At 42.9% G+C, this 24,383-nt stretch overlaps 1 protein-coding gene across 1 annotated transcript; it reads right to left on the bottom strand.

Moving 5' to 3' along the window:
• Window positions 1–357: 357 nt before the first annotated feature.
• On the bottom strand, window positions 358–24,002 carry nedd9 (neural precursor cell expressed, developmentally down-regulated 9). Its single transcript, XM_028398664.1, has 7 exons — window positions 23,761–24,002; window positions 13,412–13,828; window positions 5,072–5,170; window positions 3,792–3,929; window positions 1,667–2,824; window positions 1,451–1,540; window positions 358–1,326 (listed from the first exon to the last, which is right to left on the bottom strand). Exons 1-7 carry the CDS (start codon window positions 23,770–23,772, stop codon window positions 784–786), a joined length of 2,457 nt encoding a protein of 818 aa, XP_028254465.1. The 5' UTR covers window positions 23,773–24,002; the 3' UTR covers window positions 358–783.
• Window positions 24,003–24,383: the final 381 nt, after the last annotated feature.

The following is a 24,383-nucleotide window of genomic DNA, read 5'->3' as shown; positions in this document are numbered from 1 at the left end:
TATAAGTGTTTGTTTACAAAAGGAAATTTCCACTAATGGAAGTATTTTTTTCCTTCTAGAGCATGACATAAATATGGCGGAAACACTGTGATGACATAACACCTGGGCCCATTATCCACTTGTAAAGACCAATACAGGTAAAAGCTCTGTTTTCTTTGGATTTCAACTGCATCTTGTAGTGTTTTCATTTATGATGAGGAATAATACATTAAACCAAAATAACAATTCTTGCAGAAATTGTGTGTTTTATGTCAGAGATGGCCTTCTGAAGACCCTTATTGATTTTTTCTCTTGGTAATATCCATTTAACTGTAACAAATCTGTTGTGTCAGGGGCATAAAGAAATGAACACTTGTCCCAATGATTAAGAACAGTCCTTTACTTTGTGGAGAGCTCCACATACATCAACACGAGACTGACATGATTTACAAGCAGATTTACTGTCACACCCAGCAGTAGGACACATCAACAACAGTCTACAGTTGAAAATGAAAAACGGCATTTGATAAGGTGCATCATATTATGTAACAGGAATGTTATGAAAACAAAAAAAATATAATCCTACAGAGACACCAGTACTGCATCTACATATATATTCATACCATAATATAAAACAATCTACACAAAAATAGAGCAGATATTTACAGAACATGGAGTATTTACAATGTCTGACACTGGCAACAAGATGGAGAGCAACATATATAATGCAAATATATATATATATATATTTATGCCACGTTAATGTACAAATGGTGTAAATTACAGCAGCGAAACGGTTGAAAATCACAAATTAGCCATTTGCAGCAAGTGTTCTTTGAACTGCCGTGCGTGGTGTGAGAGATCAGTGACTCTGTCCACCATCTCCTGGATGGCAGCTGTGTTTGGGTAATTTAGGGCGGCTGTTTTAGTCGCAGCCACCACCGTCTTTAACAGATCGCACAGCACATTACTGGAGTTCATCACTCTGTTGGCCACCTCTGGAACTGAAGCTTGCCTAGACAAAGTGTCTCCGATGAAGACCAGTTTGTGGGCGCTGAGGATGACGAACTTGCTGTGTGCTACAAAGATACGGGGAGGCTGGCCGCCGCTGACACAGCTAAAGAAGGCGTCCACGGCGCTGAGGAGCGTGACAAAGTGCTGCTCACACTGCTCAGAGTAGAAGCCCAGTAGCTGGCGGTCCCGAGCGCACATGTGGGTGGAGGGGGAGAGGGCGGGGGAAGAGTCTGAGGGGGGGGCTGAGGGTTTACCGGAGTGTGAAATCCATGTTGCGATGTCGTTCTCCACGGGTTTGATCACTTCCTGCTCCAGCTTCTTGAACTGATTGATCTGTGAAGGATGAAAATATTTCGATTATCTGCTGACCTTGCTTGTTGTGATTAATTAATTGATTATTACAGAGGCAGTCATATGAGGATAAAAGTTATATCACCCAAAGAAAAATAAGACTCACCTGTTCTTGTCCTAGTTGAACTTGATTCTGCTTGATAATGTTTTCCTTGTCGAGCAATTCCTTCTGCTGACGTTCAAAGTCTTCTTTCCCCTGTAGATTTAAGGGAAATAGAAGGGAAATTACATGTTTAATCGTTGATACATGTTACATATATGTCTGTGGTATAAAGTCCTTTAAAATCATAGCAAACAAAGATATTCAGTTACATCTCTTTACCTGTAAATGTACGTAATCGTAGTCCTCCATCCAGCTCTTTACGCACTTCTCACTGTTGTTCATGTTGTCTTTGTCTTGACTGGAGGACACAGGGAAGGGCTTGGTTTGGCCCCCGTAGTTGTCGTTATCTGACGAGGGGGAGGTGAGCGGGTGGATCATGTTCTCATCAGGTGTGCTTGTGACAGAGAAAGACCCGTCCATGTGTGTCCGCCTAAACAGCAGTTCCGCATTGCTGCCTATTGTTGAGGCCAGCTGCTTTGCGTCATCGGGAACAGTCCTGGAGACCATGACAAAACGGTCAAGGTCATCACTCTTGTTATGGTGTCTTCCAGACGAGGCCAGGGCATTCAGAGCCCAGCTGCAGTTCTCCAAGACTTGGTAGGTCTGCAGGAGTATCTGCTGCGAGTCCTCCAGACGTCCCAGCTGCCTTCTGAGCTTACTATGCAGGCTGGAGTCTGATAGAGATGTAGAATTTACTACAGCGCCTCTACCAAACACAATAAAGTCCCCTAGAGTAGCCCGGACCCTGTCCAGCACTGTGCGGACGTCATTAGCATGGCGCTCCATGAAGGGAAAAGTCCTCCAGTGAGGGGAAGCAGCCATTGAATGTAAAGCCCCAACTGAGACATCGACTCCTTGCTGCAGGCGGTACAGCTTCTGGACGGCAGTATCCACATCCAGAGCAAGGCGACCTTCGGAGCTGGAGCCGGTAGAGGACGAGGAGGTGGACATGCTGCTGCGTGTGCTACCGGTGCTGGAGAACGACAGGCGATTCACACCGTCTGTCACATCTGCTACTGCACGAACGTCCTGAGCGGGGATATCGTAGATGCCTTTGCTTCCATCTCTGTCAGCGGGCAAAGATTTGTGCTGCATGCCCCGAGGGATGTCATATACATCCTGTTGAGACCCCGCCCCTGACTGAAGGGCAGGTGGGGGCACATCATAAATGCCTTCGTTGCCGTTTGGACTTTGGTGATGGGCAGGTTCCACACTCGGAGGGAAATCGTAATGTGACTGGGGGCTCTGTGTGGGCTTGGTGAGGGCTGGAGGTGGGACGTCATAGATGCCCTCCTGTCTGTGCTTGAGAGGTTGTGGGAAGTCGTAGTTCCCCTCTTGGAGGGCTGGGTTGGTCCTGCAAGGTGGGACGGAGTAGACCTGTGCAGAAGGACAGTTATTGGAGATTTTCTTCAGTATCATCATTACATGTGTACTCAGAAAAACTGTATTTGTGATGGTAAACCCCATATATTCCGATTTCTATTGATTATTCGGGCCAGCGATCTTAACTCATTTTGTATTACAGAAAGAAAACCTCTCACTACGTCTTGATTATGATAGGCTACAATAAGCCAGGTGCTCCCCTCTTTTTGGGGTATATTGTTAAAGTGTATTATGTATTGTGATGTGGAAAAGCATGTGGTCTTTTATTGGATTCAGTTTGTTTGCACTCTAGAAGAAATTAAGGAACTGAAAGACCTTCTGGCTTGGTGCTGACACTATATTTGAAATGTAAAAGTCTCAGCTTTTGATTCCTTCCTCTAACAGAGTTAGACAACAGAGCAGACTGTGTGTTCTGATGAACATGGCACGGAGCACAATGGGGTGAATAAAATGGTGGCTTGTAAGTGTTTTCCATCAGCCTCGAAATGCACTCTTTACAGCTAGACAGGCCTGCCCAAACTGTAATTAGGAACGACGCAAATAACAGGTCCCGGCATATTTCAAGTTATTACAAACAAACTGATGGCTCTCCGCCTGGTTGGGTCTGGTGAAATCTTAGAGGGTCTGGAAAGAGAAGTTATGTCCTTGAAGGTTTTTTTTTTTTTCCTGCTGGAGAGTTCAGCCCTTCACAGAGAGTTCTGGTTAAACTCTACTGGCAGGCAAAGCTTTCATTTAAGGCGGCCACAAGAATGTCATAAATATGAGATTTGACGTATTATTCATTTAATATAGACAATTAAAGAGAAATACTAGGAACTGTATCAATAAACATAACATTTTCCGGACATAAAACGGCTTCCCTAATTCAGCTTTATTTGGCTGAAACAAATCAAGTGTCTGACTGATGTGCCCTTTTCGTTGTGGTGGAAAAACTCGAATGCTTATTGAAATTTTCTCTTACCCCTTGTAAGGATGGAGGTATGTCATAAACGCCTTGTGTCCTGAGGTCCATCTGTGACGGAGGAACATCATAGACTCCTTGGTTTCTGGCTCCACCCTGCTGACCAGGGTACATCTGACCAGGTGGGACATCATACACCTGAAGCACAGTATACACAACACATATAAAGTTAAAAGAAACAAAAATGACTAGAAAAGGGCATTTCCTGAAGAAAATGCAAGTTTGATTGCTGCAGCTGAAGCATTGCTTTGAATGCTGATGTGAAGGATTGATGCTCTGAATTGCTGGAGAATCAGAGCAATTCAGAGCTTTGTATGCCTCTGTGTGTCAGCCTGTCACCATGGTAACAGCAGAGGAAAAAACACTCCAACTTTGAGAGCCTGGCATGCGGAAACGATTCAGAATTAGAAAATTCTGAATACAAGTTTGATAGAGCAGCATCTAATGAGTGTTTTAAGACTAAAATGGAGTCTGTAGCTTGAAATTTGTAGGAGGAGATACATTTGGCAGATGACCCTCATTGAAGGGCTCTCTCATAGACTCCCATGTTAAAAATGACACTGAAATTGCTTCATATTTGACAAATTATAATTTTTTGAAAAAAACTCGAAGTTGAACCGGTAGCTACTAAAGACGCCACTTTTTAATTGTGGTGCAATTTATTAGTCTACTTATATGATTATTGCCACCAGACAATAATTCAGTATAGCAAAAAAAACTTGGTAACAGAACTACAGCACTGCATGATCTGTCAGCTCAACACACGATGACAGGACAAAACTATAACTGGCAAGGATCCTTTCTGAGAAAATAAGGTCACTGCACAGAACAGGATATGGGGCAGATACAGAAGATGATGAAGATCAAAGGATCGCCTTTCTCGTTATGACTAAACCAGAATTGCTGACATTTATGCTTTTTGGATGTGTATATGTTTAAGCATTCTAAACCTCTAGAAGGTGGGTGGATAAGTGGAGCAGCATTGATTCTGTTTAGGCTTTAGATAAGAATTTTAAAATGGCACCATAGCGGTAAATTTAACGTATAAATGTAGTGACTGGCTTGAAACATGCAAAAAAAATAAGACAAGATATATTATGTGAGATAAATGCTTAAGTCTTATTGTCTTATTTGTATGGCTTTCATGCTTTTACACACATCGCTTTGAAATTTGTGAGAACGGGTTAGTGGGTTAGTCACAGTGAATATCTCAGAAGACAGGATAAGTCCTTGGTTGAAGCACTGTACATGCTGTGAGAACATGCTGTGAAGATACTCACCCCCTGTGATCTGCTGGGTGGGACATCATAGAGGTCCTGCTGGTTGTGCTGTCCCGGGCTGTAAGTGTAGGTCTGTCCCACTCTGGTTGGGGTCACCACCTGTCCGATTACAACAGGCACAGAGACAAACAATCAAAGCTGCTGTCTGAAAGAACAACACCTGAGCAACAGCTCAAATATCACAGATTACAGTTTGAAAACAGAGTCCTGCGGCCACCCAGCTCTTTGAATTCTTAAAAAATAAGCATGTGTGCGTACTTTGTTTTTTTCCATTGCCTGTTTTTTAGAGTAAGAAAGACAGTGACAGCAACTGAGGTAATGTTCTCACAACATCCTCTGTGCTTCAGGCTGTTTGTAAAGGAAACCAAGTCATAAACAAAAACCTGTAGCTGCAGTCAGCTCCAGGATACTGCAGCTAAATAAAACTACGGTAAATAAATGTGGTTTAAAAGTAACCCAGTTCAGCCATGCTTTGTAATGCTGATATTTTAAAACCTATATAATGCAGCAAGCAAGGACTTTATCTGTATAGTTTTATGTGTAAAAGAATATAGGATTGTAAGTTTAAAAACTAGTATCTAGTATATATCTTGTGAAATAGTCATTGGGCTATTTGTGTTGATGAAGAGCCCACTTAAACTGTAGCATTTTGTGCTGTAGGATTTAACACACCTCTAAAATATTTTACACTGTGGTACAGGTGGTCTGGAAATAATGGCTTGGGGAAAAAACAAAACACATAAATCTATCACCAACGCCTGTGACATTTTTGACCCTGTTAATTTTTTTATCACATTTTCCCTCCTCTTTTCCCGTCAGTGCTAATCAGTCCCTCCACACCTCCAAATCCCAGTGTTTCCATCCCCCTCCCCTCCGTGCCGTCTTGTAACCCCTAAAAGCAGAGCAGCAGACCTCCTTGCTGCGTCAGACAGACAGGGGAATGCTGGGAATGTTCCTTCCCCAGCCCAGTACTCCTCTGCTGCCCCCACACACCACTATTGCCACTCTGGAACGAGCAGGGTTCATTAGCAGGGCTCGGAAATAGGAACCATACACATGGCTTCCTGGCACAGAAGAAAGTCTCCAGGGATGTATAAGACTTAAGTCCCACTATGTAACCTCTGAAGTCGCGGTATAGCCGAGTTAATATCCTAATATCATCTCTTGTATAGTGCACACATTTATCGGAGCTTGAGAAGGAGCCATAACCTCAGAAAGGGATTAATGTTCCTGAGAAGGGGGTGGGGGGGTTGTAAAAGAGATTTAAAAAAAGATAACAGAGGTGGAAGAAAAGGAAAGTGAGAGGAACGGAAAATGAGTTGCCTAGTATGGAAAGGAATGCCATTCATCTGGGCTGGAGTCTGACTAACAGTAGTCCATATGGTTCTCATAAGTCCAATCCGAACAAGGCTGTAGTGATTTAAGGTGCTCATTGTTGGCATTCCTGTCTGTGCATACATCATCCCAACAGGGCCTGTGGGGTCAGAGCTGAAACATACACCATGGGCTTTAAATGCATCAGCCTGAGCTCTGAAATAAACCAGCAGAGGAACAAACAGCTGCTTACTGCTTCTGGCTCTTCTCACGCACCGTCACTCCAACACTGTAGGCTTATTTAGTTTAAGGGTTTATCTGCTGTACGGTACATACAGGACGATAATAGAAACCATGCTGTTGTCATTTGTTATTACTCACTCAAGGTTGCATGATTAAGAGCAAGTCACATTGTCAGACTATCTGTCGTGTCGTGAACCTCATTATTGTCAAAATATACTTATGGTGCCAACAGGGAAAATATTTGTGGGATAACAGGCCCCATGTTTTGTAGGTTTTTAGAGACGTAAACCAGCATTATAATTGTTAGTTTGCTGGGGGGCCTCACCTTGACCTCCTGTTTTTTTTTTTGTTTGGCATCAATGAAAGTACGCAGACACACTGTGTCCTGTTTACAATGTACCTATGGAGGTACAGAGAAACCACTGAGTTGCTGTGGCTATGAAGAAACCTAAAATAGGAGTATTCTTAGGTAAACTCCTTCAGTTGTATTTTCTTTATTGCTTAGCTGATGTATGGATGTTTGTTTACGGGATATTCACACAGATTAGGCTGCCTTGATTTGTCTCCACGTTTGGTTTCATTTTCTGCAAAATAAATGTGTTGGAATTTCAAATAGGCAGTTGAAGCCTCCTCTTCCAGAACGCCACCCCCCCCCCCCCTCAGTAATGGCTCAGTATTGTTTGTAAAAGGTCACTTTTGCCGGCTGCTGTCCCCGCGGGTTACGTCTGTGCACGCATGATAAGGGGGTATCTGGACGTGGCTGTCATATGAAGATGGTAGGGAGCTAGTTGCTAGAAACCTTGGTGACTTTTTCCACAGGTACATGTCATTGCTTTGAGTAGCACTGTGGCCTTCACTGGCTCCTCTCAGCCAGATGCACACTGCTCATTTATTTCCCATCTTTGCCTTCTGTTTACCCAGCAGGCTGTTGCTCCAGGGCTGCTCGGCGCTGCTATAATTGCTAGCGGGTAAATATTTACCGCATCTGATGAGGTTGGCGCTTACATGGCGGCAGGACCCCTTTCAAAAAGGGATGACATCATGAAGAGGTTGGGGGGGCTGAGCAAACATTTGTTCCCACTCAGGTGATAGGTGCTTAGGATTCCTTCATGGAAAAAGCAGGGTGAAGTCAGTGACTTAAGAGGGATCAGGCTTAAACGAGTGCCCCGAGGAGCCAAATAGATGCCTTGTTAACACACCTACGCAGTGCGGTGAGTGACTCATGGGTCTTTCAGCAGAACTGTGTTTACTTAGCATCCTGGCAAGCTCAGGTTTTGGCAGGTAGGGCTTTTAAGATTTACTTCAGAGTCATTTGAGAGGTCTCGTCATAATGTCAACAACTACCTCCTGAGCTGTTATATACTCTCAGGTTTTACGTACCAGTGGGTTTGAATTGCAATGCAAACACAGTATAGTCTGTTGTCATTTTATTGTTTTGCAGCTTTTTGTGGCTCCTGAGAGATTCATTATATACATTCAACCAAACAAGTAAATGTCTGTTCTTGAGAAATGCATAATGCAGTGCTACTTTTGAAGTAATAGAGTAGCTGCTTAAAGTCACTTTTTAAAACATACAAAACAAACTTTTTTTTTTGTTTGTCTTTCATTCAAAGTAGTGCCAAAATCTGCAGTTGCTTGAATGACCACTCGAGTCTGCTCCAAAAATGAAAACTGCTGCTACTGTTATTGAAGCCATTGTGCCATTCAGTTTGTCCTTTACGCATCTGTATGAACTGGAATATGTCCATTTTAATATGATTATTTTCAACCATATCATTCAGCTTTGCCATGGATAATAACTGCATATTTCCCAACCAGTGAATTATGGGTGGCAAGATTTCACGGGATCTCTTCATTTCACACCTTTTCATTAGGTAGGCACACACACAGCCAACCACTTCCCCCACTCGCTAATGGCCTGCCGACACAAATCAACAACCCTAACAAGGCTTTTCACCGCTGCTCGGCTTATAAAAGACTGTGACAGTCACACTGCCAGCAAAGTGGCAACTGCACTATTGAATTTCAGCCATCCATCTCCTTATTCACACCCTCTCATCTCCTCTCTTGTACGTTTTATCCATCGATCTGCATTCCGGCTTGTTCTGCCTTGAACTCTGTCAATACAGCACTGTTGGTTCACCTTTTAATAAGAGTCACACAGGGGTGCAGAAAAGATGAAATCTGAACCAGCAGCTGCACCACGCTATCAGTTGCATCTTTGGCTGTATGCTTTGCTCTGCTTTGCTGAATCACAGCATGGAGATGTCTCTCTTTTAGTGTTATGGGCTCTCAGAACTGCTTGATAATGATCCCTTCCAACATCCAGAGCTGCACCAGCCTATTAAAGTGCCAAACTAATTAATGCAGGTAATTAAGTCTCGAATCCCCTGAGGCTGTCGGCCATCTCCATAACACGTCCAAGTGGCTAAACCCAAACAGACAGCAGGCTTAATGAGGAGCATTAAAAAGAGAGCGGACTGATTTTAGCTGTAATAAGGATCATCGTTGATCCTCAGTGATCAAAGCAGCATTTTAATCCTGTGGCATGATTATCTGAAAAGAATTAATGTTAAATGATATGTCTGACATTCTGTGTTTACTTTCTAAGAAAAATATATCACGAGAAAATCCTCTGGAAAAACAGTCAATGCAGAATCAGAAATGTCCTGGGTATAGTGGTGCTGCGGTTTATTTAGCATGCTAACAGTTGCTAATGTGCCAGCAAAGTTAATGTCTCTTTGTTGAGGTATTCTAACCCACTTATGTGGGTTAAAGTCCAGACACAACTAAACATGCTTTGGGTTCCTAAGTATAATTAATCCACAGTTTTCTTTGTCTTAAATGATACAAACATTTATCTTTTGCTTTCAGTAAAGCATTTCCTGCCTTGTCTCATCCTTCCTCGACTACTTTATCACATTTTCTGCTTTTAAACCTTCCATTGGAGAAAGTCCCCTCAATATACTCGCCGCAGAACAGATTACTTTTGGTGCGGCTGATTTATGACCTTGCCCTCTCGGTCAAATCTCACAGGCCAGCGATTTATCACAAGTGCGACAATGGCAAGCGTCTGAAGGAGCTGGCCTGCACTCTGAAGAAATAACTCACTTATCTGGTGCTGAGATTGTCGTGCACATGATTAGGCACAGAAAATACTGCAGAGGCAAACAAACAAGCCATTCTTTACACATAACCTGGTTACTTCCAAAGGCAGAGTTTTATCAAGGTAGACGGCACACCCTTTTACCCCATAAACAGTTATCAGCGCACTTCCTTGAGTTGTGTGGGAGTTTATCAATCTTTTTGTTGTACCCGTGCCTCTTTATGGCACCAATGAGCAGATTGGATCTATGGGTATGACACAGTGAATGGAGGAAATACCCATACAAGGAGCAGGATGTGAGGAATGAAAAGGCCATCTGGAAGAAGTAGATAAGAGTAGATATTTGAACTATGAACCCAGCCCATCTTTGAGCAGCGTGACCTCAACGCCTGAGTCAGACGAGGAAGCACAGAGGAAGCAGAAACAGTGAAGAGAAACTGATGGCTGAAACAGACACACCTTTCAGAGCTGAAGAAGACAGAGGAAATCAAGAGCAGCCGGCTGAGATGAAAAACGGGCCTCTTGGAGCAGAATGATAAAAGGCTGCTCCTTGCCTCCATGTGAGGAGGCTCTTTGTGTGGCCGAGAGCTCTAGGCATCTGTCCCACACGGTTCCAGCTCGGAGGCCATGAAGAAGGAGGAGGAGGTGGAGGGGAGCGGTGCAGCTGTGTAGCTCACCCTCCTTAGGGTCACCCAAGGACAAGGCCACAGCATCAAACCAAACGGCTAGAGAGGCAGCAAGCGCCAAACCTCAGTGTGCCTTTATATACCAGAGCCCACACCACATGAAGGGAAAATAACCAGTCACCAATCTGGATTTGCACTGCAGCGCTGGCATGCAACCCCGAGGATGCATTCTGGAGGATGTGTGCAGCAGACAGGAGTGCATGACATACAGGAACCATTCTCTTCAGGGGGTAATGGAGTGGCTTTAGAGTGAAATGAGAAAGGATTATTAGTCTAGGAAGCCGGCATCAGTCTCAGTAATCATTTGGAGAAACCCAATGTTGTACCTGACAACAAGAAAATAGCTGTTTTGTGACAACACACGCAGCATGAGTCAGTGCACGCAACCTGTCATCAATACTGTTCCACAAAGTCATGATGTAGTAAACCAGACTGAGTGTGGTGTGAGAGCAAAGGTCAGGGTTTGGATTTCACATCAACAGAAAACATTTCCATAAATACAGAGGCTGGTTATCTTTTACTTGCATGAATACTGCTAAAGCTCTCCAGCACAAAAAACTCTTGCTTCAGGATAATATTTGCTTTGTTTGTCAAACTATGTGTGCTCTGGGAACTCTGGAGTGTCAACTGGATTGTTTTTTTTTTAGCAACACACCACTTGTTGTAAACCTGCTACAGCATGAAAGCTGGACTTTATAATGTGATAAGGCACATTTATAAAGACCTACAACTTTTCTACCCACATCTGTCATTCATTGACTACTCTTTTATTTTTTTTATAGCCATTTATCAGTCACAGGAACAGTGCTGCACCTTGTGTTTTCAAAATAAAATAGTTCCTGCTTACTGTGTGCTAATAGTTAACTTTTGTATTATTACTTTTTAGTCTGGGATAGTTTGATGTGCATACTACCTGAACCCTGACACACTTAACTCCCACTGATTTGTATGAACACACAATTCCTCTCCTGAGTTGGTTTCACTACAGAAACTGGCTTTAACTGAGCGGAGTGTGGCCACAGAACACTGATGGCGCTCCTCTCCAACAGTTAGACGTCACTGGAAAACAACAGGGCCTTGTCAGGACACACACGGACGTAAGCAAACACACACTGTGTAATGTACAGTCAAAATCTTTCTATTTAATAGACAGGAACAACCACCACAAATTGCACCACTTTGATAACCACAGATTGAAGGGCAAGTTAACGTTCAAGACTTAATTTAATCTCTCTGATAACATGATTTTGGCTCAAAACACGCTCTCATCAGAAGCACATTTAATTTTCCATGTTATCACCAAGCCTTTTTAATACCAATCCTCTGCTAAGCCTCACAGACTGTTGTGGAAAAGAGAGGTTGTTGGTTGTCAGGGTTGCTGTGTGTGTGTGTGTGTGGATATATACTGTGCATGTGTGCAAGATGATTGACAGGTCTCTCCTCTCAGCCCCCTGGCTCTGACTGACTTTATCACAGCGGCTGCTGTGCAATGAATCACACTAAGTCCTCTAAGCTCCTGGCGCCTGCTGCCTGTTTACCTGCTAAAATGCTCACCTTAGCTTAGCTCTCTGATGGCTGCAGCTGATTTCTTTAAGAAAAAAACCCTCAGGATATCAAAAGCTCATTCAGTATATAATTACTGTCCGTCTCCTGAAGGGGTACTCTGGTCTGAGCTGCTAGAACTAGTTAAATGGTTGAATAAACAGGGACATTTCCACTTAAGGTTTTTGCAGACACCTGCGAATGACTTCCATTCGTAATGACACCATTGTGCAAAACACTCACCCTTACTTAATGTGGTCATGTCTATGCAACTCCTGCTAGTATAGCCTCATAAGCAGTCACATCGCTTAGCTTAGGTTTGATAACATCTTTTACCATAAGCCACTGAATGACTTGGACATTTTGATAGTGAATATATCAGTACAATAACAAACATAAACTTGCTTAATATGAGTTATTCATGTGCTTAAATAAATAACTGTATAATCCAAAATAGCAGTCTCAGTTTTAAATGATATACATCCTAGCCAATAAAACAACAAATACAATAGACATGCTGTTTGGAAGGCTGTGTATATATAGCTAGAGTATACTGTAAATGACCAAGCCAAGTGCAGTGGGTTTGCTAGCGACCATTTGTGCACCATTTAAATGCAGGAAAAAAATTACTTTCAGGCAGCTGGGCTCCACCAAAATCCAAAAAAACAGCTCTATACTGTTTGCTTTTCCACAAGTTCTTCCCATATTCACTGCCTTTCTGTGGCTTAGACTGGCTCTGCTACACACAGTGTGCCAATATACGAGAAAAGCCAAATGGGATCCCTGCACAAAAACACTACCCTGCTCTGTGGTAAGCGCCAGGCCCGGCACACCCTGTCCACCATTTCACATGGCAGGCCCACAATCTCTCCAGCCTTTCTCTTCTTTGTATGTGTGTGTGTGTGCAATCACACTGATGAGAGCCGTGGCAAACTGGCAGAATAACAGGTCACGGTGTAAATGTGCAAATGTCATGTCCTATCTCATCTAATACCCACACTTGCCAGTTCAGACCACACCCACCATAGCTGATGTTGTGGTTTAAATCAATGCAGTCAATGCATCTAATATTACCAAGTTAATCATAGTCCGGTTTTAAAATATGCGTTTATAAATGTCATGTAAAAGCCTTAAAGACATTTTTATCAAGTACAAACAGCAGCTGCTGTCAGGATCTTCCTGAATATATAATTTTAAACTGAATATTTTTATGTCACAGGGTTTTTAGTTCTTTTGTTCCTCACTGCCAATCACCTCAGCTGGTGGCTTCGCTGATGAGTACCTTGTTTCTACTTAAAGCAGCGCTAATCAAATCTGCTGAAAATTGTTGGCTCTCCATGGTGCGTGATTTCTCACTTCCAGACTCTATTAATCAAGAACTGAATTGAAAGATTAACTGATAATGAAAAAAGTCATTCGATGCAGCTCCAGGGGAATGAAGAGTCTCACCTTGCTTGATGAGTTATCAGCAGCCAGAGTACTCCTCGGCGGGACCTGGTAGACATCCTGCCCTGGAGGAACCTGGTAGATGCTCTGCTGACTCTGCTGCTGCTGCTGTGGACTCTGGAGGGACTGTGGCACCTGGTAGAGCCCCTGAGCCCCTAAGCCAGCCTTCTGCTGAAAGCTCTGAGGTGGAGATGAGGCAGCTGCAGCGGCAGCTGATGACTGAGCCTCGAACATGGGTCCGATCAGCAGCTTCAGCCGGTTGCCAGGGGCAATGCCTTGGCGGCCATGCAGGGAGCAAAGCCACCAGCCTTCCAGGCCACCTGTGTTCTGTTCAATGACGGTCAAGATGTCCCCTTTTCGGAAGGCCAGCTCCTCTGGGGACTCCGGCACATTGTCGTACAACGCTTTGGCCATTAAGTTCTGCAGAGAAAGAGATCGATAGTCTTTGTTAAATTTAACGGAAAAAGCAAAGAGCTACAACATTTTCACACCTTTGGCTCTGTCAAGTTAAAGTACATTTAAAGACAGAAAAAGACGGAAACGAATATAATACAAGCCCTAGACTGTTAAGACAGGCCCAGACTCATCACTCTCTGCTAAGCTAGCAGGACCCAGAATTGTATTTACTGTACAGGCAGTGATATAAATCTAATAATAAACAGCTATTTCCCAAAATTGAAAGTACCAGTATTTGTCATGCCAGTTCTAACTGCTCTGGTGAATGACATGCTGGTGAACTTGTGTGCAGATTTGCTATGAGCCTGCAGCTCTGCACCAGATGTCTTTCAGACCAAATCTGAACTTGATGGGATTTTCTCAGCTTGCACCCTGCTTCAGGGCACAGCTATCTAAAAGTCCAGTGAGGGCTGAAGGATAATGACTCAAAACCACAGATTTTGGAGATTGGAAAAGCCCTGGAGCGTGCCGTTTCTGTGTCTGAGAGGGGCATTTAAGACTAATTGCTTCAGTAAATGCATCAGTCTTTTCCCTTTAGTCTTTATTCAGCCAGGGAAGGAGTTAACTGAGCATGAATGCTCCTTTTCAACTGCTTGATGTGTACAAGTTTAACTCCCAGCACAACAACAATCTTTTACTTTTAGTGGTGCAAGCTCCATAAATACAACTACAGATTCAGCACTATCAAGGTAGCAGATGGAGATGTTTCTGTTTCTGATCCATACAACCTTAACAAGGCAAACGTGACTTGACTGTGGTCTGCACTTGTTTCTTTAACAATACAAGACATATTCATGGCTGATCATACAAAACAAATGAAGAAAAAACATTTATTTCACTATATTTGCTCTTAAACCAGCCTGATGGGCCTTGTAAAAGCAGTAAAAAGAAGGTAACGCCTTATTTTGTTCAGTTATTGCTTCTTCATAGGCAATAAAACCCACAGAGGGACAGCACGGTTGTAGCCACACTGCAGCTGTTTTTAAATCTTCATCAGCTCTAAACTTTCTGCATTGTGAGCTGGATTAAATTGTATCATTATAACAGATTAAATGAGCCGAGTAGAGAATTAAAAATTGGATTTCCACTCAGGCAACAAGCACATTCAGATCAACAAGAAATATCTCAGCAGAAGCAAAAAACTGTGAGTCACTTGTCTCCTGCACCTTTGTACTGGTCCATGCTGTTAGTGCTTCAGAGGGCCACTGTGGGAATCAGGAAGCCTACTTTGCGCCTGCTGTTGGTTTGAAGCTTTCTTGAACCTTCTTTGGCCTTCCTCTTTTCTGCCGCCCTGATTCAAGCAGTTCCCATGTGAAAACTGTGTGCTAGTAACATCGTTATCTCTCTCTCTCTGTGGGCCGGGCCTCCCTGGCTATTGTCTTGTGTCAGGGCCATTAGCCAGCAACACCCATCGCACAATTACACCCTCACAATCACCACCATAGCTGCAGTAAGTTTGAGCGTGACCCCTGTGGAGGTCGATGTTGCTGTGTGCCTGTGGACCTGGATGTTCACTCCAATAATATGATCAAGGCCGGCAGAGTCAGCCATGAGGACATGAAATGCTGATTGCTCTGATTCCTGCTGCTACTGTACAGTCTCAACAGGAGTCAGTATTTTTTTTTGCATAATTGATTGATAATAAATCTGCAGGTTCTTGCGTGAGGTTTGTTGGGCTTGTGTCATTAACTGCTGTGTTTGAGAGCTTATAGGAGTTAAATCAGCCCACAAAGAAGAGCAAGCATCACACTCATTTGTCTCTGCTAATTACAGTAGGCGGAGTAGCCAGCTGCCAGAACAACAGTACAAGTTTCTCCTGCCATGCGCCCACATAAATGCACACTGACACATGCTCAAACACATTATGAGGTACTGAAAACCACCAGTGTATGAGCAGATCAGGTAATGTGACCTTTAGGGGGTGGGGGGGTGCTGCTGGAAGAAACAGTGCTAGAGAAACTGTGATCCACCCACAAAACCACACAGAGCTGCTCATTTCTGTTTCACACAAACATTTTCAAGACTAACAATAGCACACAACATAAAAATGTTTACATTTTTAAATTTAGAAAGATTTCTTATAAACATGATTTAGTACATAGAGCACAAAATAGCAAACGGTCACTTGTTTAAAAAAATGTAATTGGTGTTAATTTCTCACCATTTGCTCGTTCGTGGCCCGTAATACACATGAAAAATGTATTTAATTTGTGAAATGGTGATGCCAAAAAGTGAAACTATAACTTTTCTGCATTAGGATTTCTGCAGAAGTCTGACATCAGTGTCAGTTTGTAGAAAAAAAAATGTTGCTGCAAACATGAATGTGCAGAATCTCATCTGTTGTGGTGAGTTTGGGGACCACAGGGATCCCAAAAGGAAACGGTTTGACACATTTTCACACACTGCAGTTGTTCTCGCTGTGGTTTAGGTTTAATTGGGGAGGGCTCAGTTTATGGGAAGGTAAACAGACATTTTAAAGGGACACATTATTATTACTTTTATAGCATCCTGCAAGATAAAGAGTGAGCCATAGATGAGTAGATTTCAGATAGAATGAATGCAATTTTAGTGTATTATCTGAAACACTAAACATGACCTTTAATTATACTGAACAAACAGGTTGTTTGCTGTAATGGCTACCAGCTATATGCAGATCTGTTTGAAGTGATGCAGAGGGGGAAGGCTCATGTTTTTGTTTGCTTCAGTCAGAGCAGGTGAAACTTACTATTTAAACCGGGCGTCAGATCTCTGGCATAAACACCAGTTAGTCGCAGCCCTGTGACTCCATCACTTGCCATTGATCCTCCTGTAAACACATGTGTTTGCCATTTGTAAGTGGGCAGGCAAGGAGGGCCCCTTCTGCTTCATCCATGAGCGATGAGTATGAGCTTCCAGGAAGTTATCTGTTATAAGTGAGCAAGACGAAAGGCGTTCTGCTGCTTTACGTTTCTAAACTTTATCTTAGTGTAGTTAAATGTCTGTTGTTCATTCAAAAGCAATTTTGGAATCATGACATTTTTTCATTTGATGAGAAAATGGAGAAGGAAGAATTTTATTTACGTATCATTAGACGGAAATCAAGCTCCCCAGACCGAGCTCAGTGCAGCCTGTCTGGACCCTCTCTGTGACTCACACACCTCCTCATCAGCAAAGTATTTCATTGCACTCTCGTCTCGCCTGAACACAAACAGTATAAATGTAGTCTCATTTGTGTAGTGAGCCAGTGCTGACCTTTCTAGAAGTAAAAAAAAGCCTTATGTAACTTCACCACTTGCTGAAAAGGGCCCCACCTTTTGCTTTCAGTAAACGCTCTTTGGGTGGTTTTGGCTGTCCCTCTCTGGGGTACACATCAATCTAATAATAATGAAGGTGGCTTTGGCTAAACAACCTCACAAATACTCAAATTCTCCTGCCGTCGGGCCAAAAACGCAGCCGTACCACATGGGAGAAACCCCACATCCCCACAGCAACAAGAGCGCTCCGACTTTCAAAGAGACCAGGATGTTTTCAGCCCAAACAAACACAACTTGCTCCCAAAAAAGTGGTACAGTCCGACTGTGAGAACATTGGTGTGACAATTAGGGGCGTACCACTGCAACACGTGTCCCAGGGTGGTTCATACGCACTCATTTGGCCTCATTTCACATGGTTAAATATAGAAAATAATTATAGTAATGACGGTAATGAGGACCTGATGACTTTTACAAGCCGTTCCTCAGAGTGCAGCCTGCTGCGGGTGAGAGCCCGTTCAAATAAATGGGCCGTGTGAAGGGTTCTGGGTAGGAAGGGCTCATGGGAAGCGGTTCAGGGCTCAGAGTACATGGTAATTTCTTCATTTGGACACTGTTCAGGAAGGTTGACCCTCTGATTACAGTCTCTGCCATTGGCTCTGCATTAACATAATTACACAGCAGTTCATTTCTGAGAAAGTCTCATGGAAAAAAGGTCTGTGTCATTTTAAACCAGCACACAGGGGGAATGTGACCCAACGCATGTCCTACTGCTTCACAGTGAGTCATATGTTATGTAAGCAGTTGTAAATCAATACTTGTTTATGACACAGTTACAGTGGCATGGAGAGAGTTGTAACCACATATATCAATCAATAGCTTATTTTAGCTTTGTAGTTAGATCACGAATCATTCATCATCATGCTGTTTGTATGTTGTTTTGTGACTAATTGTTATTATTATCATTCATATTTCTGAGCAAAGTCTCATTTAGCTACAAGACACAGACAGGAAAAACCTCTATTTAATCTGCCAAGTACTGCATAAAAGACGATTGTATCCCCAGAGTAAATATGACACCCACCATCTTCCCATCTCTCATTTCTGATTCATGAGCTGCAAGGAAATTTCTACACCTCAAAACAAACTAAAAAGCAACAGAGTGGAAGCTGCCTCTACAACAGGATATGATGTGCCATATTGCGTCTAACCACCGCGCACGCTGCGACAAACCATGAATGCAGAAAACATGTCGGTTTGAGAAATTTGTTTAGTCATAGAACATGCGTGGTGTTGCAATCCTGGAGTTTTCCAGAAATCTTAACAAAGGTTTATTGTGTGTTTTAAATGTATATGCAACAGATGTGGGACAAGCTGGGTTAACCATATAGTCACCATTGGTCATGAACTGTACTCAGTTGATTACATAAGCTGGTGATCCTTAGTTGTGGGTGAGTGCATCTGGTAGCCACATCTATTCATATCAGACATTAGTTTGACGCAAAAAATGTGCTAAAAGCAAGCGGTACCCTATAGGTTGTTTAAACTACTGTTAGCCAAAACGTTCAGCTTTAAAAGTGACATTATTCTACATTAGCTATAGTTGCAGCTGCCACAAAATGGCCTTAAAAGGAGTCAGTCCTGAAGTAAAGTAAGTAAAATTGAAATAAAATACAATTAAGGCAGGACCCACACTAGTACTGTGTCAGCCACCATCTCAGTAAGCCACAGGAAGTGATTTGATTTGGGTAACTTCTTGGTAAAAATGACTGTTCTCCTGCTGCCCCTCCTCTCTCGGTCCATTCATCTCATTTTGTTTTTTTAGTGTCACATAAAATACAAGGTAACTTCGTCCCACTCCTTAGCCTGCAGCGCTTCCTGCCTCCTGCAGAACCCAAAAAGACCCAGGCGACGAGCGACCTCGTCTTATCATTGCACATCTTGGACTCCTTTACTCTGCTGGAGTCCAACCTATAATTAGGCCTGAAAGTCACACTAGAGATTTTCTCTCAAAAGTGTATCAAATTCTGTGAACTAGACAAGCTGCTGGAGGAAACGTGTGGAGCATGTTTACATCTCATATTCTGCCAAGTCATTCCAAGACTGGTGTGAAACAGCAGGAAGAGCAAATGTCCTTAACAAACTCAAGTGTAAACACTGCAGTTATTATAATACTGACACTTTGATCTGAAAAAGGCGATTTACTGCACCTCCTGGGTCAAAAAAAGTATCAGCAGTATAAATAAACAACAGCAGGGATGGTATTCATGGGGCCTGCGGCCAACAAGCGCTCAGTTCTGGCAAGGGAGAGATTTGGATTATTCCGATGTGTGATTTTCGGTGCCAAACGTGGGTACATGAGTGCATCATGGTAACCCCCGGAGACGGACGATAATCCCTCCAGGGGGCATTAGCTGAGATGTGAAATATGTTTTCATGGTATCTCTGCAGGGCCACATTGAATGGTTTTACATATAGGAATAGCCAATGAGATGGAGATTCACTCCAGTGTCCCCCCGATTTCACGCTGCGGAGAGATCTCACAGACGCACAACAGCAGATCAGCCAAGAGGTGCCATCTTCTTTCCTCTTTGAAACATCTGAGATAAAAGAAAAATCTTTGTCTAACAGAGGAAATAATTCACGCATTGTTTTTATCATCAGCTTGTACGAGAAGGTCTAAAAACCAACTTTCGGTTACAAACAAACAAACTATAGGAGAAAGCAAAAAAAATGGTAAATGCTAGTTTATGCTAGTTTATAAATCACTGAAAAACCACAAGATGTTTTTGCATATCAATCTTAATTTATTACGTTTTATTCAAAATGGTGGAAAAAAATGTCAAATGTGTCATCTTCACACTCCATATTTTTTCTTCTTATCTCATATCATGACCAGGACTCACTATTCACACTTAGAAGTAGATATTTGCATCTACTTCTAAGTGTGAATAGTGAGTCCTGGTCAGTAGAGTGGATTTGAAATGTTTTTCTTCTTGCATGTCAGAGCTCCTCTTATCTGCAATGAGTTCAACACTCTGTTGGGGTTGGACCAGGCTGACACTAGTCCACTACGTCCTGAGAGATGACCCTGCTAAATAGTTTGCATTCCTCAAGGGAAGGAAAGGGGCGAGATTATTTCCGCCAAGGGTCGAACAAGGAAATGATTATATGCATTGTTGCTGACGCTGATCTCTGTCTCGCTCGCTCTGTCTTGCTTTCTCTCTCTCTCTCTCTCTCTCTCTGGCTGAAATGAGCACACATTGTAGTCTGTCTCCCCGCTGACCGTTTTCAAATGTTAATGGCTGGCTCACAGTGCGAGGACGCAGCAGGGGGGGCGGAGGGAGCCCTGTTCATTGTTGTTGGGGGAGAAGCTCTTCATGCTTTCTGCAGATCTTGCACAGGAACAAAGTTGGGGCAAAGGGAAAGGACATTCTGCACATAAATGTCCTGAAAACAAAGAAAAAATGACATGCCACAGCAGGATAACACCACGGTTTTTTAGCAGGAGAAGAACGGTGAATCACAACTCGCTACAAATCCTTGAGAGTTTTTGTAGTGAAATGTGCTTATTTCCACTGAACAAACGTCTTTCATGAGAATACAAATGCCTCTTTCTAGAAGTGCTCCTTCTGCACAGTGCCACCCCCCCCCCCCCTCCTCCACAACCAGACAAGCTCTGAAAAGAAAAGACTTTGTATCCCCGCTACAAGACTCATTAACAACGTAAGAGGGCACCTTGAAACAATCATGTGCATCTTCTGAACAACCTTCCCATGCACAACCGCCTGGAATGCTCTCATTCTCACGGGGCACTCCTCGACCTCCCAACTACCCCCCCCCCCCCACCCCCCACCCCCCCAATACTTCCAACTCTGTTTGCCCTCTCATTCCCCCCACAACTTCCTCTCTTTTTCATTTCATCTGCAGAGCCCTTTCAGCATCACAGATCCTCCTCCTCCTCCTCCTCCTCCTCCTCCTCACTCTATGAACAATGTCTGCTGCGCACTCCTCCAGCTCCCTTTACTGTTGGACCAGTGCCTGGAGCCTGGACCCATTAAAAAAAGAGACACTGAGGAAAACACGCACAGTTTGGCCAGAGTTTGGGTTCACCTAATCACTCCTCACTGAGGTTGTGAAGCTATTTTTGTAACAGTTACATCAGCTACAAAGATATGAGTTAAAAGATTGTGGAAGACTCTGGGCTTTTTTTTTACCTTGAAAAGATATGTCACAAGCTTTCTGTTGAACAGTTATTAAGATATTGTCACCACCCCCATATGATAATATGAGGCTACAGCTGGCAGACTGTATGAGAGACAACAAACAACTAAGAATCTTTCAAAGCTAGCAGGTTGCAGTTAGCATGCCAGTAGTTTCAGAGGTTACCACTACACCTGAAAGATGTTCCTAATGTTATTACTTCACAGGACACTGTCTGGTCCAGACCAATGTGGTTCAGCCATAAGAGTGTAGATTGAAGCCTGGCAAGGCAGAGTTGTGTAAGTTTGAGCTCACAAATTATGCAAGAAACCATCTGCCGGTTGTTACTTTTGGACAGAACCGGGCTGTCTGTTTCCCCTGGTTTCAGGTTTTGTGCTAAGCTAACTTTATTTATTGTACAGACTGGTGTTCATTTTTTTTCTGTCAAACTGCCTCCAGTCTCTGTTTTTGTTCTCTCTTCTGAAAGAGATCTGTGTGCATACCCATCAGGAGGATTATACACATTACATGACCTATGGAAGACAAGCCTTCCCTTCACACCTGAACACCTGTTGGAAACCATCTCTGGCTGCCCCTCACCTCAGGTCACATGGCCAGGCATCAACCTTAAGGCGACCTTGTTAAGCTTCTGTTGAAACATTACCTCTCTGAAGAGAAAGTACTGCTTAATATAGCTGTAAATTACTGATGGCAGCCGAGATGTGATGAGGGACGTGGTAAACTTTGACACAACAGTTTGAACTTGGATCTGTGAACGGCTGAAACTCGATAATCACAGCAGCGCCCTGTGTGCCACCGTCCTTTCCTCTGGCAGTGTTGCATAACATATGCAGTTTTATTATAAGCAAAGAGCATTGGATACATGATCTGAATGTGGCAAACAAAGATGTGTGGACGTCAGCAAGAGTGTATACAGATAACAGCCTGGAGACACTGCTGTTGATCAGTTATTAACATCCACTGATCAATCTTGTTGTTTTGGCTGAATACTGTAACCATAGAAACCCACCCAGAGTTGTTTCTTCCTGTACAATCCTTGCTCTTTGGCCTCAAGCCCAAACCATCACCCTCCACCGAGTGGACTGTGTGTACTCACTGGGACAATGAGTCAGTCAGGAGCATGACGCAGACATGCAATAAGCACGCCCTCCTCTAACAACCAAACCCTGCTGAGGGAGTGACACCAGACACAGAGGACACTGAGGAAAAGTCCAACACTTAAACTGTTAAATTGACAGCCTTGGGACAGAACTCTGGGAGCAAAAAAAAAGCAACTTTACACTGACCTAATCATCACAGAGCACAGCTCCTGATACAGTGAGCAAGATGTCAGACCAAGAAATTACAACACAATGCAACAATCAAGGCTGAAGTGTAATCACATCTGAATTACATTCATATGTGTCTGATGAAGCCGACACCCGGTTGTAGCATCCATTTCAAATGATGAGTCAAAACAGAGCCTCTGATTGGCTACATGCAGAGTTAAAGAGCAACCTGGGAGCTCCAGTCAGGGTAGCACAGATGATGATGATTTACATGTTTTTTCCCTTTATTTAACACCTGTAGCTGCATTAAAAGGATAAAACTACAAAAGATAGGACCACTCAAATATGCAGTGTTATACTGAATATCTTTGGGTTTTTAACAGTCCATAAGAAAAATCAGTGCTTAGCTATCGTCTTTGTGGAGCATGCTCATTCAGTTTAATTCCAAACAAAGCCACGGCCTCAGTTATGGCAGCAGGAATGACAGCAAGGCATAGAAGTAATTTTTTTTTTTTATGCCTGCTACGTGGTAATTTGACTCTTAGTGTTTTCAGGTCAGTGTCAGCAGCAGGCACAATTTTAGAACAACCTGGACACTCCTGATCAGAAGACAGAAGACAACAAATCAACTTCTGTTTTGATACTAAAAGTAGTCATTTTAAGGGTATTTATTACTTATTTATTATAATATTTAAGTTACAGCTCATGACATGCAGATTCCTTAGCCCTAAAGTGAATTCTTGGACTCTATTTTTTATCGCACATATAAAATAATTATCATTAATCAGAAGAATAAGTAATAAATCCGTTTCTGCTTTTAAGAAAGGGGGTGGGGGAGCAGAGGGGGGCAACGCTGGCTGCAGTTTGACTCTTTACGCCCCTGTGATGGCAAACACTGCAGACATCAAATGACACAAACGACTATGTACCCTGAGAACATTTACACGCAATCACACCAGCCTACAACACAGAACTGTAGTTTCCTCCTTTTACGAGATTTCCATTATTCCGAAACCCGGATGCATTCATTCAAAGAAGTTATAAATACCGCTATAAACAGATGGTTGGACAGTCACCACTCACGTATCCTCCTGACAGAAACACATTTGTTGTAGGCACTTTATAACACGACAAACAGTAAGTAGTACAATCCAACCTGCGCCTTCTCACTTACTTTGTATTTCATCTTGAAGCTTCTCTCTGTGACTCCAGTTAAAAAATAAAAGTGAGAAATATCCGCTTTATCAGGACAAAGAGCGACACATCTGAGTGACTGCAGGGACCGGGGAGTTTGCTTCTGCGCGGTTAACAAGCCATCCACAGCCACGCACACGGAGAAACACGCAGAGATCTGTCTGAATCCGGACCACCGCTTTTTGCTCCGCTACACCGGAGCTGCTCAGTGCTCACCACTCAGAACGTCCGCCGCTCATTTGCATAGACCGCCGCTGATTGGTCAACAGCAAACCCACTGACTCCGCCCTCTCCTCGGCTCCATTACAGAAGTGACGTCATTATATCGCCGTACAATCTTAAATTATCCCTTAAAAAAGGTTAAAATGTGAAAAATATTATTTTATGACAACTATATTAATGTTAAAAAATAAGAAATGTTTTTTAATAAATTGATTGATTGCATATATTAATCAAAATGTTTCCTGAAAAGGTTAAATGGCAAAAGACAAACAAATTCTATAATAACAGGTCAACCTACTTAAATAAAAAAAATAATTAAAATAAATAGTATTAATCGATTGAATAAAAGAAAAACAAAAAATAAAAAAATATGCCACATTC

Source organism: Parambassis ranga, chromosome 2 (assembly GCF_900634625.1).
Source record: "Parambassis ranga chromosome 2, fParRan2.1, whole genome shotgun sequence".
Classification (NCBI taxonomy): Eukaryota; Metazoa; Chordata; class Actinopteri; family Ambassidae; genus Parambassis; species Parambassis ranga.
This window is presented reverse-complemented; position numbering and strand designations above follow the sequence as displayed.

Coding starts and splice junctions, on each gene's coding strand:
- nedd9 (XM_028398664.1), bottom strand. Junction 3,930..5,071: donor CACCCAGCAGATCACAGGGG/GTGAGTATCTTC, acceptor ACTGTGCTTCAG/GTGTATGATGTCCCACCTGG. Junction 2,825..3,791: donor TACCTCCATCCTTACAAGGG/GTAAGAGAAAAT, acceptor CCTTCTGCACAG/GTCTACTCCGTCCCACCTTG.